General features: G+C 42.1%; 1 protein-coding gene across 9 annotated transcripts in view; it reads left to right on the plus strand.

Moving 5' to 3' along the window:
* Positions 1 to 18,453, plus strand: part of OSBPL1A (oxysterol binding protein like 1A) — a 154,500-nt gene that overhangs the window by 93,767 nt on the left and 42,280 nt on the right. For 6 of the 9 annotated variants that reach the window (XM_077810342.1, XM_077810341.1, XM_077810343.1 and 3 more), the window contains one exon: positions 12,648 to 12,810. The exons of 1 other annotated variant lie outside the window; for it this stretch is intronic. In XM_077810342.1, the coding sequence (XP_077666468.1) occupies positions 12,648 to 12,810 (163 nt within the window). Of the gene's footprint in view, positions 1 to 281; positions 410 to 6,954; positions 7,054 to 7,219; positions 7,277 to 12,647; positions 12,811 to 18,453 lie in introns of those variants that run through there. 2 more of the 9 variants (XM_077810346.1, XM_077810349.1) reach the window with 2 other exon arrangements.

Raw genomic sequence — 18,453 nt, forward strand, 5'->3', positions numbered from 1 at the left:
ACTTTAAGTCTTTTATATCTTAAAATGTGGTTCTAAATATTACTGTTGTGCCTTTCCAAATTATTACCTTGTCTTCTGAGAACTATATTTTTTAATTCTGATTTGAGTCATTGCAGGTATTGTTAATGGCATAGCTGGTGAATACTAGATTACTCACAAATGATAAAACTGCGTAAATTCTGAAAATCGCTATTTTAGTTTGTGCACATCACCCTCATAAAACATATTTTTATATATTTCTAACAGCCAGATACTGTGACAAAGCTCTGTCCTTGCCGCCGTGGGTCCTGCGTTTCCTGGCGGATTTCGCTAGCCTCAGAGGCTCACTGTGACCCTCCACCTAACCCTTCTCTCTCTAGAGACAAGGGTCAGTCTACTGAGCCATTTTCATCATAAGCCAGCAAGGGAGGTGAGGAGAAGTTATTCTACCTTGCACAGTCTCTGTCTCCCAGTCTCAGTGATTAATCGGGGGCAAAGGTGGGGGGAGCCCGGGCCCACCCTCTACTCTGGGCTCCAGCCCAGGGACCCTAATAGTATCAGCTATGGTAGCTGATCTTTTAGAAACATGACATGTACAATTCCCTGGGCTACTTCCCCCATAGCAGCCCTCACTTCCTCAAGCTCCACTTCACCCTTACCTCAGGGCCTCTTTCCTTGTGCCTGATATGGTGTGTACTACTCAGTCTCTCCAACAGCACAACTTCCTCCCACAGCTCCTGACATGCACACCAACCTGACAAACTGGGAGGCTTTTAACTAGTTTCAGCCAGCCCTTGATTGGCTTCAAGTGTCCCAATCAACCTAGCATTCTACCTGCCTTCTGGAAAGTTCTTAATTGGCCCCAGGTGTCTTAATTGACCTGGAGCAGCTGCCATTTCACTTACCTGGTACCAGGGATTTGTTTAGCCTGGAGCTAATATGTCTATCTCCTACTACTTTTCTATAGCCATCTGGCCTTGCCCCGTCACAATACCTTTCAGTAAATTGTAAAAGCTATGTGGATAAAGGGCACTTATGCCACTCTTTATTTAATTTGCTTGTTAAAAGATTTAAACTAAGTCATACACTTCTGTGAATAAATGTTTTTTGGTCTTGCACCAAAAAGGTGGATGACGGCATTGTTACATGGGCAGAGCCGATCAGCAGTCTACAAACAAAGTGTCACTTACGTTGTGTGAAAATTGAGGGCAGAATATGGCTGCAAATGAGCAATGACCTGAAGGTTTTGTCTGAAAATATTAGCGTATTCACGTTTTGTCATGAATATCCTGGATAGCAAGGGTAAGAAGAGCATTCCCACTGTAAACTTAGCTTTATCTGTTGTATTTGAGTACTCACAAATGCAGTTGGCTCTCTTACTCAACATAGTGCTGATGACAACTGTTGGTTTGACAGCTCTGGAGACAGAATTTCTCCATTACAAACAGATATAACAGTGCAGGCTTCCTCACACCCTCTGCTCATGTGCTCCACCCTGACCTTACAAGGGCCACCTCTTTAGCTAAGGAGTAATTCAGTCTCCATGTCCACCCGCCGTTTTCTGTCTACTTAGACTGCCAACAGGCATGACTTTTGTGGAGGTAATTATATGGTGTGGCACTTATCCAGTAGAAATTCTGCTGTTAAAATTGCAGCTAATCTCTAATTGAAGCTTTTTGGGTGTTTGTTCAAATATATCTACTAGGTGAAACTGACTAGAAACTAGAGTGAAAATTGATTATCTGAATGGCGCAAACGAAATATCACAGTAGGGATACAACTATAAATGTTCTTTCTTTGAATGCTCTTACGTCTTCCAGATCTAATGGCCTCACGTAGGTTAAGAGCCAAACTTTATGCCTAGTGGCTTCAATGGAAATTTCATGCAAGTAATGAGCTGACTGTTTGGACTGTAAAAAACCATCCCAGAGCTGTCCCTCCTTCTTCCCCCAAAAAACACCATCTCCCACATCCACACGAGTTCATGGGGAACAACTCCATCCTACAGAGTGGCTGTAGGATGGACTATTTGGAATATCTGGGAGTATGATAAATGGTCAGTTGGCTCATGGTACGTGATCTTTCTTAAGACTTCCCCAATTACCAAAGATACATAATAAAACCAGCAAGTTGTACCATGGAAATAAAGCCTCAAACTAAATGTTTTCAAACACACACTTCTATAAAAGATTAAGAAATGTGCAACATTGGCTACGGAACAGTTTTTATAACATTGGCCAGCCTTCATAAGTAATGAGGCTTCAGAATCTGGAACTTACAGTGCTGAGAACTAAATTTACAGGTAGGATGTCATTGAAAGCAGCCAGTCTTGCGCCATTTACTCTAAAACTTTAAACACATCTCTAGTAATGATGCTCAAATCACTGTGCAGAAGCATTTTTTTTTTCCTTTTCTTTCTTTGTGGGTGGAGGAGTTAATCAAAATCAGCAAAAGAACCTGATAGCTGCCTGGACAGGAAAAGCATCAACAAGTAATGTTGAAATAAGTGGACAGAACTATTTCATTTTCATCAGGGACGAAAGGGGAAAATGTTTCTGATAACTGCAGTCGTTGATATTTTGAAAATTTAAATGTATTAAGGGAAATATAGCTTGTTCGTAACGCTCCTTTTATTTTGTTAAACTTACAAAATCTTAAAATCAGAAAGGAAATGTTACCAGTTTAAAAGGTGCAGTGTCAAGGGATTTTTTTTAGATCTTATACCTTTTGTGGGTAAAAATTAACATTTCATTCTCACAGGCATCCCTTTCATTCACCCTACCATCACTGAAAATCTTTTAAAGCTTATGACCTTTGACCTTGTTTAATGCTTAACATGTAATCTTATGCATGTGAACAGTTCCACTGATGCTACTGTTTGATGCATGAGGTTATTCATGGGTGTAGTGTGTTGAAGGAAGCGGGTCTCATTTTGTAAGGGTTGCTTTTTTTAACTCGCTTCTGGTTCTGCAGCAAGTTACGCGAAAACAAAACACTACTTCCCAAAGATGTGCTGACATAAGTGATGTACAAAGATTTTTGGCAAAGGTACTGTGTAGTTGAGCACCAACCGTATTGATTTCAGTTCAACTCAAAATAGCATAGCAATAAAATACTAATTGGAAATGGACAAAATTGATTCATTTTGAATGAGTCTTAGTGTTTTGACTAATCTGTATGTGACTAAAAAGACTGGAGTAAATAGAATGGGGGAAGAATGCACTATTTTGGCATCTTCTATCACTGGTTTTAACCCCAGATTAGAGTTTTTGTATATTGCTGAACCTCTCCTCCAGCAACTCAGTCATCTAAATAAAAGGCAAGTGCAAAAATACTCTGAAGGGGGACATGGCTACATGTGTACCCACTGCAAATCTCTAATTAAAAAAAAAACAAACCTTCTGAAAAGGGTCTGTGTGATTATTTATTTGACTTTGATAAGCATGCAAGAGTTCCTATCCCAGACTTGACACCCATACTGTTGATTAGAAATACAATGCAAAAACCACTGTAGAATCAAAACAGCAGTTCTTCCCCTAAATACAACTGCAAGGCCAGAAAACATGAAACAAATCGGTTTCCTAACCCAAGCTATTTCAGCCTTCCCAGAGGCTTTCTGGAAAGATGGTCTTTGCTTCACCCTGGCTCTCAACAGACTATGGGGTGTATTACTCCTGCAGGGATGGTTGGGGTGAATTTCAGTCACAGAACCTTCTTGGAAAATGTCCTGCTGATAGCAGCTCCCTTTTTGTATACCAGAGGAGTTCCAGTACTCTTGCTGATATTAACTGAAATAGGATCTTGCAAGGAGAGAATGGTCCCAGGCCATATGACTTTTTTTTAGTTCAAAACAAATACATAAATTGCAACCAGTTCAGATTGTGGAGCAGTGTGGTCACAAGCTCCCAGAGGGCTACGCAGTTCAAAACACAGTTGGTATTTTGTACTAACTTAAACCTGTTCAGAAGTTGCAGTAGAACATATTGCAGTAGTCAAGTATAAATGTGAAAGGTAGGGATTATGATAGCAAGGTCCATGTCCAAGAGGAATGGTCAGTCTCCTTTCCAGAGATAAATGAGGGTGGGGGGAAAATCTTGATCACTGAAATATTGATAATCTAGAAACTAGGAATACACCAGTCCCCTAAATGGTGAATTTTGGCCATAAATGTGGCCTCAGTTGAAGGAGCGATGCTAACTAACCTCAGTCAAATCTTCTAGGTGCCTCCCTAAACACACCATTATCACCTCAGTTTTATTCAGATTGATAGCAAGCTGACTGAGATGCATCTTGGCCCCAATCTGAGCCTCTTGCAATTTCTGGGCAAAAGTGGTTTATCAGCATAATGGTAGGTGCAGTGATTAAGAGCACTCTGGTGTCTTAGACCTTTTTCTATAAACTTTAGGACTTAGTAGGGTTACTTTAAACTGCTGGGGTGGGCCACGCTGGTAGCTTGTTTACAATTGGAGAGACCGTATCCACCTGGGAGAGGAAATGAACCCCACAAGGGAAGGGGTTGGTTCTTGAATTCCAGGTCAGGGTATAGCAGACTGCATATAGAAAGGCTGTTTGCAAGGCTGTGGAGAGTTCCTGCAGGAAATTTTGGGGCTTTGTTTCAGAACTGTCAGCTGCCTAGTGGGGCAAATCTCCAGTGAGAGTCTTGTGGAATTTATCGCCTGTGTGTTTCTATCACGTGAAGCTTGTGGTGTCTTCAGTGAGCTTTGGATCAGGCTGAGGTGATGTAGATTGTCAGGATTCCTGGATTAGTTTTTTGGATTTACAGATTAGGTGGATGTACTGAAGAAACTTTCGATTTGAAGTGAGTATTTCCTGCATTTGAGCCAGGAAGGGAAAGGAGTATCATCCTTGCCTAATGAGTTTTCCTAGTTGTATTGACTAAAGTATCCTGGGCACAATGTGGTGAGCTAACCCTGAGCCTATGGTATCGATCGGCCATATTTCCATGATGGAGACCAAGAAGCGCTTTTGTAATACAGTCTCTGTAACATTTTACCTGTCGTCAATGTGCTCAGCTTACCTTCTTGATTAATCACCCAACATCTTGTTTTGTGTTTTCGAAGTGTACCCATTAGTAGCAGCATAAGTCACTTGTTAGTGACACACAACTATTCTTTCTATAAATTTCTCTCTGAAATGAGTAAACAGTAAATGTTATCAGAGTTGAGCAGGCATCTCTCTGAGCAAGAACTGATTATTGCAACAAAGCATGATGGATTACGACAATTTTGGCTCCACGTTTCAATACACTGGTTTATACCAACATGACAGTAATGGTTTTAAGAAAAAAATGTTTACTAAAAGCTACAAGGAGGACTTACTGGAGTCAGTAAAGGCTCTTGCTGTCTTTCTTTGACAGAGTGAGGCCACAATGTGATGATTTGTAATCTTCCTTATTGTTAGTGGGTTAGCTTATGAGAAAGCTACCATTTAAAGCAATAAGTTGGTGAAAGCTTTCTCAAAGTGTATTTTTCAGTACTGGAAGACTCTTAATACTCCATGAATTCTGCTATGCCATGTAAACTGTTACACTGATAAGTCTTCATTCTATGATTCTGTTATCTGCCAGAATAGTTGCTTTTACTGAAACTCAAACTTATGCTTAAAACCAGGAGTACCTGCAGTATAAATTTATAACTGCATCCTGCTGTATATGTAACAACTGGCTTCAGCTTTCATTTCAGCAGACACCTAGACCAAACTTTCTCAGTCATGTACTTTGCAGTAGAAAATCTAAAAGCACTTCATCATGCCACTGACTTTGCAGGGCACCTTTATGTGACTCTTAATGTTCAGAAACATGTTAGTTAATAAGAAAGGACTCTGTGCCGTCTTTGAAATCTCCACATATTTACAGTTGTGCTGCTCAGAGGATGTTGGGAAAGTTCCGATAATTTTATCAATGGGGAAGATACTGAAAGACGTCAGTTACTAGATGTAGCTGAACTTTTTAGGTTTGAACAGACAGCTAGAACTGCATAGATGCAAGTAACACCAAATATTAAATGTGGAAGCTGTAAGTAGTAGAATGATAAATTACTCAACGCTAGTTCAAACTGATAGTGACCAAAATAATTGGACTATGCGGGGAGAAACTGGCACGAGGGAAACAATGAGCCACATTGTAGCGGTTGTGTGGGTTTGTTTTTTGTACGGAACATACAGTTGTGTGCATGTTTCAGACATTGTTCTATGGTTGAAGGCGGACTTAAACTTTACTCTTAAACTTTCCTCGGTGGTCATCTTATATTTAATGCTAAATATCACAAGTCAAAGAATCCCCTATTTTGATTCCTACTGCTCCTTGTATTGGTAGCTTTACGTAAGTTCATGATGCTTATGACTGGAGCTGGCTGCAATGCTTTAAAATAAAGACTAGCTTTGTAGATCAAAATAAAAATTTTCTGCAAGAACTTTCATTCTGGAAGATGGTTCTGATTTTGGTAAACGTCTTCTGTGAAAACTTTGGCTTTTAATGGGAAACTAAAGAAAAGCTTCTTTCTTAAAAACCATATATGAGCAGTTCTAAATATGGTGAAATACATTTAAAATAAATTTTTAGCATGAGTAACAAAAGAATATTTGTTATAAAAAATTGAAACTAGAGAGACATTTCACCTTACATTGTGTGTCCAAAGGGTTGGTCTTATCCATTATAGCATGCAGTCTATTGGAATACTTGTTTTTTGGTAAATTAATAGTATTCCTCAAACAGCAGTAGGGTGAAATGCAGAACTTGCAAGTTGAAGGGCTGATAATCAGAACTAGTCTTGAAGTGGACAACAGGGCAAAATTGATTAAAGGTGGGAAGATTGAGGAACGGGAGGTTTTAAAAAAAAACCAAAAAAAAAAAACCACTTTTTTTTTTCCTAAAGCCTGGTGGGTGGACATGGATTCAGCACTGTTGTTCCAACCTCTGAGATTTTCCATAAAGCCTGGGTCTTGTACCAGAAAGAACTGCTGACCCAAAGAACAAGCAACCTGTTTTAAAGACCAGAACTTCTCCAGAACTAGAAACTGATTCTGTACCTCCATCGGAAAGCTGGTAATCCACTGGTGTGTAATGTTGCTTCTAGTCATGGTGCTCCATGATCTCAAACCTTAATTGTGCCATTCCATCACCATTTTGCAGCCTATCTTTTTTTTTTTTTTCAATTGTGACCTGACTCTAAGTAGCATTTAAGCAGCGATCAAAAATTTACTCTTTTTGTGTTTGTTACAGAGCATTTGCTGAGTGGGCAGTAATTTTCCTGTGCTTATGGGTTATCTACCCTCTGTAGTAAGTATTCCCAAAAGACTCTCGATTTCTTACTGCTAGATTTTTTTTTTTTTTGAGATCTCAAGAGAAACTGAAGACACAATTACCTTAATGGCTCAATTTTTTTTTCCTGGCTGATGGAGGCTTAGTACTGAAATGGTACTCTTGCCCAGGGGGTCCTTTGAAGGAATACTGTCTGGCTGTGGAGCTTCTTCAGTCTTTCTGTTATACTAATGTGCCATTCTGTAGTGCCTTTTAAAGTGTGTTACAAACATGAAGGCTCAGCTATTCTCTGATATAGGATGGGTATTTTTACACTGTCTCTGAAAGAAAAGTTGAAAGACTCTTCCCAAGCTAGCACAATGAGTAAGTGGCAGAGATAAGCGGAGAACCTAGAAGTTCTGTCATGGTAGACTATACTACTTTAGGTAGACTGCTAAACAAGATTGGACAATGAATACCTGGAAAAGTACAATATAATAATGTGCTTTTTGAAGCTGGGCATTACTACAGATAATTCTAGGGAAATACGTTTGGGAAGGAAGAAGATCCTTCACAATTCAGAATGTCCAAATGTAGAGCTTCTATTAACTCGTTTAAGATTGTGTTCTTTCAGAAAGCGAAATTAAATGAGCCATATTGCCCTCTTGACTCCATAAAGACAGGTAATATTTCAGAAATGCCAAAAAATTAAGTCTTGCTCTTTTTTAAACTTTATTTTACACATCTCCATCTTTGACAGCTGCTGGCCTAGTTCTCTTTCCTGACAAGTCTAGATTTCTTCCTTCCCATCTCTGTCCATCCTCTCCAGCTGCCTCAGGCCTTGGTTGATATGCAGTACTTCCGTAGGGCTGCTTGCAGCTGTGCTAGCATGCCACTTATATGATCCCATATATTTGTGGCACTGAAGTCCCAAAGATCAGTGGTATGATTCTGCCTGTTTTTGGAATATGCCATTGTTAATGGACCTCAGTTTAAATTAACTTGGAAAATAAAATACCACATAAGGCATTGGCTGTATTGAATTGGGATATATGATTTGAATTGGAAGATGAGCACTGTATTAGAGCAGTCTAATCCAAACTGCTCTAAATACCAGCAGGTTTCAGGGAAAATGTCTTTGTGGCCCAGCAGCTTTCCTTTTCACACTTACAGCTGTAATTTGAACTCAGTCTAATGAAGGCTGCAGAATTTTCTGTTTAGTAACTGGAGTTCTTATGCTGTCCCAGTGGGTATGGGTGTATGTATATTTATTATTTGTATTACTATAGCATCTAGGAGCCCAGTCATGGATGAGGAATGTGCTTACTAGGCACTGTACAAACGCAGAATAAAAAGATGGTCCCTGCCCTATTGACCCATGTAACTGAAGACCATGTAGGTATTAAACTTTAACAAAAATTGCAGTGACAGAGTAGTGCAGTTCATAGTCTTACAGGTAAAATCATTGTCATTCTTTCTGAGATAACTAGATGGATTAATTGTTACTAGTTGAAACTATCAGATTTACAAACTATTACTGTAATCTTGTACTCCCATATCATAATACAGAAAGCCTGACTGAAATAGTTAACTTGTCTTAAACCCATCTCGCTGATCTCAAAACTCTCATAATTCAACAGTGGAAATAGTTGAAATCTGTATTCTTGATCTGCTACAACTCTAGCACAAACTGCGCTTTACAGAGATTATGAATGGAATGCATGGTAGGGATACATTGCTCTAGTACTTGGACTGGGTTTCCAGAACTGTGCACACACGGAGATCGATAACATTTCAATCCCAATGTGAGATTACATTAAAAGCAGCTACTGAACTTGTTCTTACTGCTCTAAAACAAAAGGTGGAAGGGAAGCGAACGAGACTGCACAAAACAGAATGATACAAATAAATACAAGGAAACTCCTCTGGAAACTGTCATGCTGAGTATGTTTCCTTGTCTGTCTGCAAAGTCTAGTTGAATGAAATGCTAGTAATATCCAATAGAATCTTATTTATAAATCTTGGAGAGGCAGAGGGTGGGAATGCCTTCGGCCCTGAAGATGCTGTAGTGGGAAAGTAACTCTAAATTGGAATGGAGGCTCTGCCTTGCTTTTCTGCTGCTTCATCAGTACTTATTGGGACACTTCTTCAGACTCTTTTTTTTTTTTTTTTTTTTTTGAAGACTTTGATGGGGAAAGGGATGGTCATTAGTGTCCACTTACTTTCATTGATCCTCAGCCAGTATTTTGTATTTGCATTCCACTCAAAATGTGAATTTTGGATTGAGTTTTGTGACCCAACATAGCAAATTGGCAATTTTGTAAGACTTGAACCGAAGCAGTCTTTCGTTACAGAAGGCTGGAGTTCAAAATGATTGAAAAATCAGTTGCTTTATGTTTTGTTGAGTTTTGTTTTTTTTAAATATGCAAGAACTTAATGAATGTAGTGGAAGGGAGTGGCTTGCCTTAGAGCAGTGCTCTAACTCCTGCTGGTAGAATCGGGGACCAGGCCCATTTAGTTCTGAAGAAAAGTAGCCTGCCTGTCTTTGCAAGCAGCTTATCACAAGGTGGATTTGTGAATGTTGGCGCACTGGAAGTGCTCTTGTAGAAGAGAAGTAAAGAATATGCCTGGTCATTAGCAAGTGGGAAGAAAATAAAATAGCACTGAGCATGAATGGTCCAATAAACACATTGCATTTTTTACTTGGGGGAAGGGCTGTTAGGCTTCAAAGAAGTTTATCTTCCATTGGTGGTTGCATTTATATAGATTATGTGGAGGCCATACAAGGGAACTGCAATTAGAGTAAAAGAATCAGAGGCTAAAAGTGGAAGGAGAACCAATTTTTTCACTTTAAAATAGGATGTAGGTCCTATGGAGTTTCAGCTGCTTTTTGGAAACTTCTTTCATTGAAAGTCATCCTTCCTCTTTAAGACTTGCTCATTTAGTCTCCTGTCCTGCACTGAGCTCCAAACTGGTGGACTTCTTTAAATTCTGGGGCTCTGCGTGGACATAGGTATCTGCCCACTTTATTAAACTTATAAGATTGGGGCCCATATTTTATCTTAAATTAGATTTTTTTTCTTCCCTTTCCCTCTGAGTTAACTTTTAAAACAAAGGAATTCAATTTTCAACTTCCAGTCACATTGACTTGAATAGTCTAATTTTTTCCTCACTTTGTTTACTTTAGCTGCTGTCTAATGCTACAAGGACCACAAGGAAGAAACTCTTTATTTAGGTATTAGGAGCTTTAAGTATTTGTTTGGATAAGTGTTCAGCAGCTGTGAAGCCTGGCAATTTATGGAAGAAGACCATTATTGCTGCAAAGCTGGCTATTTTTGAGAAAGGAGAATTCACTTTTGGGGCATGGTACTCATTACACAATTATGAGTAACATTCCATGAATGACCAAGCAGACTAAAGGATTGTAGAAGAGCTGTTTTAAGATTCTGACTCTACCAGTGAAAGAAAAGAAACTCAATTACTGGGCTTGGTTTTGGAGCACATATGGCACCTACTGTTCCTCAAACTGTCATCCTTTGGTGCTGCTGGAATCTTCTCACAATACAACATTTTAGTTGAGACTTCCTGGATTTTATTCACTTTAGTTAATTACTTTTGATAGTTTTCAAAAGGGCTGTTTGTTTTATTTGACACAGGCACTTAGGAGCCGAAATCACTTTTGAAAATGGAACTTGGATGCATTTTGAAATTTTTACCCTTTATCACTATCTTGTGGTAGAGACCGGAGGCTACATTTTAGTTTGCAATCTTTTATAATAAGTATTCAGATGTCTTTCTAACACTTTTTTTCCATGGGTAAAGTTGCAACTTTAGCATTTCACCTACCTAAGAACTTAAGTCTTGCTATTCAACTGGCGAAATTTAAGGAAACTAACGTACATTTTGTTAAAATACCCCCAAGTGAAGTGTTGCATTGAATCTTTTTATAAATTGTGGGCACAGCTGACTTTAAACAAACATGCTACCTTGTTTGAGACCCAAAGATTGTAGCACAATGATGCTGAAAGTGAACTTGGCAATAAACAAAAGTGAAACTGACCTAATCAGCTTTCCTTGTTTAAGCAGAGATTGATGCAAAAAGTCTGCAAAAAGCATGGAGGCAAGTAAATTACATGTATAAAATTATGATTATTTATAATTTTAGTTAATGTTGGTACATAAGCAGTTCTTGCTTACAATATAAGCTGAAACTGAGTCACTATAACTGCTCCAATGCTGTTTCAGTTAACTGCGTGTGAGAACTGGGAGGGCTGCGAAGGGGGATACGAAGGGGACCCTGAGAAGGAAATGAGGGAAAGGCGGTAGCAGGGGAAGCTGAATGCCTTTACACTGGGGATCTCGAGGAAAAGCAGAGCGGGGGTGCGGGGGATGGAGAAAGTCAAAGATTGAAGCAGTCTTTGGATTGGAGGGAAGGCAGCAGGTGGAGGGCTTGTTGGGGCCGGGGAGGCTTTCTGGGAGAGGTCCAAGTGTAAATCTTCCCCTAAAAGGAAAGAAAAGGAGGGAATAGCACAGGGAGGAGGAGGGATAGTAGGGATATGTTACTGCTTTCATGTTAGTAGTTCTTGGAGCTCAGAAGACAGTGACGCTTGTAGCACCACAGGAAAATAACAAAGGTTTAATAGGTGTGGGGTTTTTTTAATGCAAAACCCATCTGCTAGCCAGTCTCTTCTTGCCCTCTTCCCTCCCCCCCCAGTTTCCTTGCTCATGTCAGTTTGTGGCTGTTGTATGAACAGTTTGCAATGGGGTGTTAGGAGCATTACATCAGAGACAAATCAGCCGGTCACACTTTCCCCTCCTTTCATCTCACCTCTTTCACTTCCTTAACTTACTTGAAAACGGTAATTCTAGGGGTTAACACACTCCAATTTTTAAGATGTTGATTAAATATTTGTACCTATGTAACTCACCTGCTGAGAAATGCAATTGGATTATATTAATTGGCCCAAATTAGAGCAGAACAGTAGAAGTGGCTTGCTGCATGTGAATCCAGTTTAAACACTAGAACAGGCTTTTTTTTTTTTGTTCTGACTACAAACAAATCTGGGAAACATCGTTTAAAACTTAGTAATTGTTTGGAACGTCAGCCAGTCAGATAGCTGTGTGTTGAATTCCGTTGCAGAATTCTGATATATAAACCTTAATCTCTTTTTCGAAAGACTTTTCAATAGTTTAAAAAATGCTGAGACAAAAAATCATCATGTGGGAACAGAATTATCCTGTAATATTGCTCATTTAATCCACAAGTAACACAACTCGGCTGCTATAGCTACTTCAGTTTCTATTGTAAATAACTGGTTCAAAGACCAACTAAAATCTCATCTCTCCCAAGAATGTGTCTCTCCAAGCTATTTGAAGGATAGATTCTATTCATACATGTGTCTACTTATAGGTGAGGAATTTGAAACTGGAGCATGAACAGGAGAAAAACAAGATCTTGTCTGAAGCACTAGAGACACTAGCCACTGAACACCATGAATTAGAGCAGTCTCTAGTTAAAGGATCTCCGCCTCTGAGCATCCTTAGTGAGGAACAGTTCTATGATGCTGTTTCAGGTAAGCAAATAACATACAGAACTTGAACATGTGGCAAATGTCTGTGTGTCTGTTTGTTTGTTTGTAAATGGAAGGGGTCCAAATCTAGTCGTACCATCTAGGGCACCTTGTATGGAAATGTACTTCAGCATTTGCTTTACTGCAGCAGGACTGCTCATGTACTTAGTTAAACAAGTGCTTAAGTACCGCCTGAATCTGGGCCTAGAACTGTGGCATGTTTCCGTCTACCAGGAGCAGAGTTCGCAAAACTTTGGTTGTGGCAGGGCTGATCACCAGAATGGCTACTACTTCCTCAGCCTTTTTCTGTCAAGTAAAATGTAAGGGTATTCTGTAAAAACACAAGCCAAGAAACTTTCAATTACAGCTGACATGACTCACAGAAACTTTTTGCTTTCTTTACAATGTTTCATTATGGATTGAGCTAAGGATTGTCCCCAGTCACAGGCTGGGGGATGGATGACTGTTTTTGAGGTGCCAGTTCCCCTTCTCTTTCCCATAACTTAAATGTCAGTATTGAACTAAAATTTTAATGCAATTTTTTAATTAAAAGCACCTGAGCACAATGACATCTGTGCCTCCATAGGTCTGTTTCTCTGAAGATTGGTTTATTTTGTCTGGGGTGTAAGGGTGTAGGATGTGTGCATGTATTTTTATATCTTCAAACATATTTTAGGGTGTTCTTAGGGAAAGACTAGATCAAAAGTGTCCAGATTCTTATCTGAACATAGTTAGGGTTTGAACTCACTCTAAGCCCCGGCCTCAGCCCACTTACCCCTGTCTGTGGCATGCCCCCCCCCTCCAGCAGCCACAGCCCCACTCTTGGCTCCAAGGGGGGCGTAAGGTAAAAAGTTTGGGGACCACAGGGCTAGAGCCTGAGCTCTGAGGCCCTGCGAGAGTAGAGGGTCCCAGAGCTTGGGCTCCAGCCTGAGCCCGAATGTGTCGACACATCAGTTTTTAGCCCCACAGCCTGAGTCAGCTGACCTGGGCCAACCATGCTGTGATCTTATGTTTGTGTAGGCATACCTATAGTGGTAGCTGAGTCTGGTGTTATAACTCAGGCGTCATAACTCTGGTGTAATAACATCTTATTTCTTGGCCCTGAAGAACTTCACACTGTCCTGGAAATTGTTCTGTGACACACACACAAGGAATAAAAAGCAGTGGTATTTATATTTCACCAGATCCATATTGGTTAATCAAGGAGTCTCCTAAGTAGTTCTGAAGGTAAGCCCTACCTACTTGTCTTTGGCTAAAGGAAAGAAGTCCCTTGTCTGTGGTGATGGCAGAGGTGAGGAGGGGGAATTCCATAATGAACAGTGGAAAACTAATTTTAAAATTAAAACTTAGGCTAATGCACCCTCTACATTTTGTCTAGGTTTCTTACTTTTGAAGGGGATTTCCAGTCAAAAGGATTTCTTGTGGTTGAACTGCAGGAGTTGACTGACGTTGAATAATGCAGATTTGGGGTGCAGTTTTCTGAAATCCTAGGATTTCAATCTGGTCACAGAGTTTAAGGCCAGAAGGGGCCTAGTCTGGCCTCCTTTATATTATAAGCCCCCAACCATTCAGCACCCACATTAAACCCAACAACTGAAATTAGACCAAATTATTAGTCTTTAGGAGATTAAAACTATATTCCACAGGTAGAGAATAGGAGGGACCAAAGTGCACCAATGCCTGAGGCCCATGCAGTGGCTGGGAATTGATCAAGTGACATGTTCCCAGATGATCATGGCAAGCAAACTGAATCCCACGCTACAGAAGAAGGTGGAAAACCTCTAAGGCTGCTGTCAATGTAACCTGGGGGAAAATTCCTTCCTGACAGCACATATGTTCATCAGTTAGATGCTGCCAAGCACCAGTGAAAGGGATATTGGATGGTGTGGACCAGTCTCCAGCTGTGGCCATCTCTAATCCTTCAGAGGAAGGAGACAAAGCCACAACCCAGTATGTTGTATGTGTGCGCGTGCATACTTGAGCACGGGAAGTCCTTTCCTGACTCCTGCAGATTACCGGTTGAAGCATGAGATTTTTAGAAACTCCAAACATGAACCAGAAGATGCCTACAAGACTGCCGAGCCCTGCCCCTCACCATCATAATCAACCCCATCATGCAATCCTACTCATAAATTTGTCTAGCTCTCAAAACTGTTTGTCCCCAATGCACCTATTGGGAGGCTGTTCCAGAACCTCACTCTGATGGTTAGAAACCTTTTTCCAGTTTCCCATGTGGATTTGTTCATGGTCGGTGTATATCCATTTGTGCTTGTACTGACATTGAAAAGACATTCTGGCTAAAGGACAGACTTTCTGGTGCTTATCTCCCTGATGTATTTACAGAAAGCAATGCTATATCCCCCCTCAGCCTGCCTTTTACTAGGCTGAACAAGTCAGGCTCTTCCATTCTCCTTTAAGATAGGCATTCTATTCCACTGATCATCTTTGAGTGTCTGTTCCCGATCTATAAAATGCCTTCATTAATAACAGTTATATCAGTCAGACAATTATTGGAATTAGGAGGATAGCTGGTCAGGAGTTCATCATTTTCCTGTTGAAAAATGCCCTTTTCTCAAACAGAACTTTTTCATGGGGGAAAGAACTCACCTTTGCTGAAAATTTTCAACTTTTTGTCAGGAAAACTGAAGTGTCATTTCCCAGGCTGCCTGCCTGAAAGCCTTGAGGAAAGGGAAATTGACAAGAGCTTTCCAGGTGGGCAGTTGGGAAGCTGAGATTGTTTTATTTGTCAAGAAACATTTTTTTCTTTCCTTGAATCCCCTTGCGGGGGGAGCCCATGTTTTCTGACACGTCAGGATGCTTTTTTTTTCCCAAAATGTGGAATCTCCCACAGGAAGGGATTTCAGTTTTCCAGCCAGCTCTAATTTGGAGTGGTAGCCACAGAGCACCACCACTGCTGCTTTTGTCATAAGGCCAAGAGTTCTCTAAATGAACCCAGCTTTCAGCCCTAAAGTAAATTCCATATCTCACCACTGCTCCTGTCCCTAACTGTTGCCCTGAAAGAAAAAGCAGTGGCTTGGAATCCCATGCACAATAACATTATATATAGCCAAAAAATAAACGTCCAGGAATTGAAGGCGTAGGTTTGAGATGCACTTCTTGGGAAGAAATCTGCAAGCTGGCTGCTTGGTCCTCCATGTGTTGTGGGGTGTGGGTGGTTTTTTTTTGTTGTCCTTTTTTTTAAAAGGACAGCAAAGCTGACACGCGAGCTGTGGCAGTGGGATGTGTGGGGGTGGCATGATGACCTCCAGTTTGAATTTGGAATCCATTCTGTGGTGGTCTTGCCACGTTGACCCTGAAGGGATTAAATTAGCAGTCCAGAGTGACCACCACAGCCTAGGAGTCTGACAGTAAGCAACTAGGGAGGCTCAGGAAGCCTGAGGCCCTGGTTCCAGGGTTTGGGGTGGCAGGATTGCATAGTCCCATGTGCCAGGGAAGGGCTCAGGCTCAGACAAGAGGTGTAAGAGCATGCCTTACACATCCAGAGCTGGAAACAGTAACTAGTCCCTGTCCAGACCCATTTGGCTTAGAAGTACATAGGATCCAGCAGTTGGGTGCACTCACAACAGACTGGTGGATTGAGCCAGGCTGTGACACAGGCATTGTCAGTGTTCTTTGAGAGGGTGGTGTGGCACACTGTAGTACCTCAATCAGGAAATGGCCTATATGCATGGCTACTTCAGCTGTGACTTGCTTTTTAGGCCAAATTCTCTTCCTCACTGAGCTGCGAACAGCCAATTTAAAATCCCTCTGTAGGAGCTGTTTTATGTAAGTACTTACCTGCAAATTTGCGAATTAGTGAGCTAGTAGAAGCCTACACTTGAAATAATAGACCTCACAGATCTGACTTGCCCTGTGGAAAGATAAGGGATGGTATTGTTTTTTAAAGAATAACAAAGTTCACATTCTTGTGCTTGCTCATATCTATTCTAATCAGGTGTGTGAGCGCGCCACGTGCATAGTTCACCGGAAGGCTTTTCCCGTGGGATCAGCTTTGGAGCCCCCTGGAGTTGTGCCTGCATGGCACTGCATAGAGGGCCCTGCCGATTCGCCGCCTCTCCGGTTCCTTCTCATTTTCAGTGGCGGTCGTCAGAGCATTTCATCTCTCGTCTTCGAGCAATCCTCTAGCGTGTTTTTTGTAAATAATGACAGTTTTTAAAAATTGTTGTAGTTAGACAGACATCTGGACTTGAGGTACTGGGAGGTGTTTCCCTCCCCGCTTCCCAGTCCCTATCCCGGGTCTGGGGCATGCCTTGGACCTAGGGGTTTAAGACGGGCGGGGTTTGCCAGAAACCTATGCCCCAGGGCGACCCGCACTCAGCTTGTCTAAAGTGTATGGGGGAGTTCCATCAAGCAGACAGGTGCAAGATCTGTAGGAGCTTTCGCCCCCGCATGAAGGAGAGAGATCAGACTAAAGTTACTGCTAATGGAAGCAGCTCTCCACCCCCAGTCTGAGTTGAGCCCCATGGACACGGCACCTCTGCATCAGTGCACCGGCTTTAATCCGGCAGGTGCTGAGGAAGGACTCTGGCGTCAGAGACCCTCGGCACCAGCATTCCCCAGTGCCGGGCACGGCACAGGATCAATTTCAGCACCACTCAGTCTCCTGTCCTGAAGAAGCAGCACAGGAAGACTGATAGAGGGGACTCCCCTTCCCACGCATGGGAACGTGAACCCAAGGAAGGGAGTCGGGTGCAAGACCACACCTCCCCTCCAGCTCAGCAGCCAGTACAGTTGACTCCAGGCCCATGGGAGGGACCATTGGGTCCGGAAACACCAGAGGAGACCCAGGTGGAGGATTTGGATCTCCCTTCCACACCAAGAGTTTTGAGGCAGCGCAGGACCTGATAACATTGGCAGGTCCGCAGTCCCCCAACCACGGTGTCACGGCACCAGACCTGTAGGCCACAAATGTCTCAGGGGCCACCAGTGAAGTCCAGGGGCAAGCCAGCTATGATTCAGCAATGATCTACGTTGCCCCGGCACAGATTCCCCAGCACCGACAGGCACGGCGCCGCCATGGTCTCTGCATGCGAACTCGTCGGAATCCATATTGGACACTGACTTATATGTCCCAGGGAAGCTGACATCATAGCCACTGGCACTTCCAGTCAGCGGGGATGACCCAAACTTTCCCTTTGGTACCTTGGCCACCACAGTGACAAGTACTGGCTCAGGTGCCGACTCAGTGGCCCTTCTGGACCCCATGGGCTTTCCACCAGTCCCAATGGGTCCACCTCGGTACACTTCTTTTCAGTCACGTCTGAGAGAAGGGCCAGAGATTTCTCCTAAGCATCAGCCACCGCTATCGCCGCCAGCAACGCAATTGGTACTGCACCCGGCACCGTGGCTACACTCAGTATCATGGACTGTGATGCGGCTGCAACCGGTACCGGGGCCGGCACCAAAGCAGACTCCAATTTGCGGGTGGAACTGCAGCGTTTTGAGAAGCCAGATGGACAGGAGGAGGCCTCACAAATTTCAGGCTCCTCCTCAGTGGCAGGAACATCCTCAGGGCCTCCCCTTCCTGACAGCAGAGCCCACCTTGAACTTCTGAGGCGGGCCACTCAGAATCTCGGGGTACAGATGGAGGCGGTCACCAAGGTGTCAGACCCAATGGTGGACATT

This window comes from Eretmochelys imbricata, chromosome 2 (assembly GCF_965152235.1).
Source record: "Eretmochelys imbricata isolate rEreImb1 chromosome 2, rEreImb1.hap1, whole genome shotgun sequence".
Classification (NCBI taxonomy): domain Eukaryota; kingdom Metazoa; phylum Chordata; order Testudines; family Cheloniidae; genus Eretmochelys; species Eretmochelys imbricata.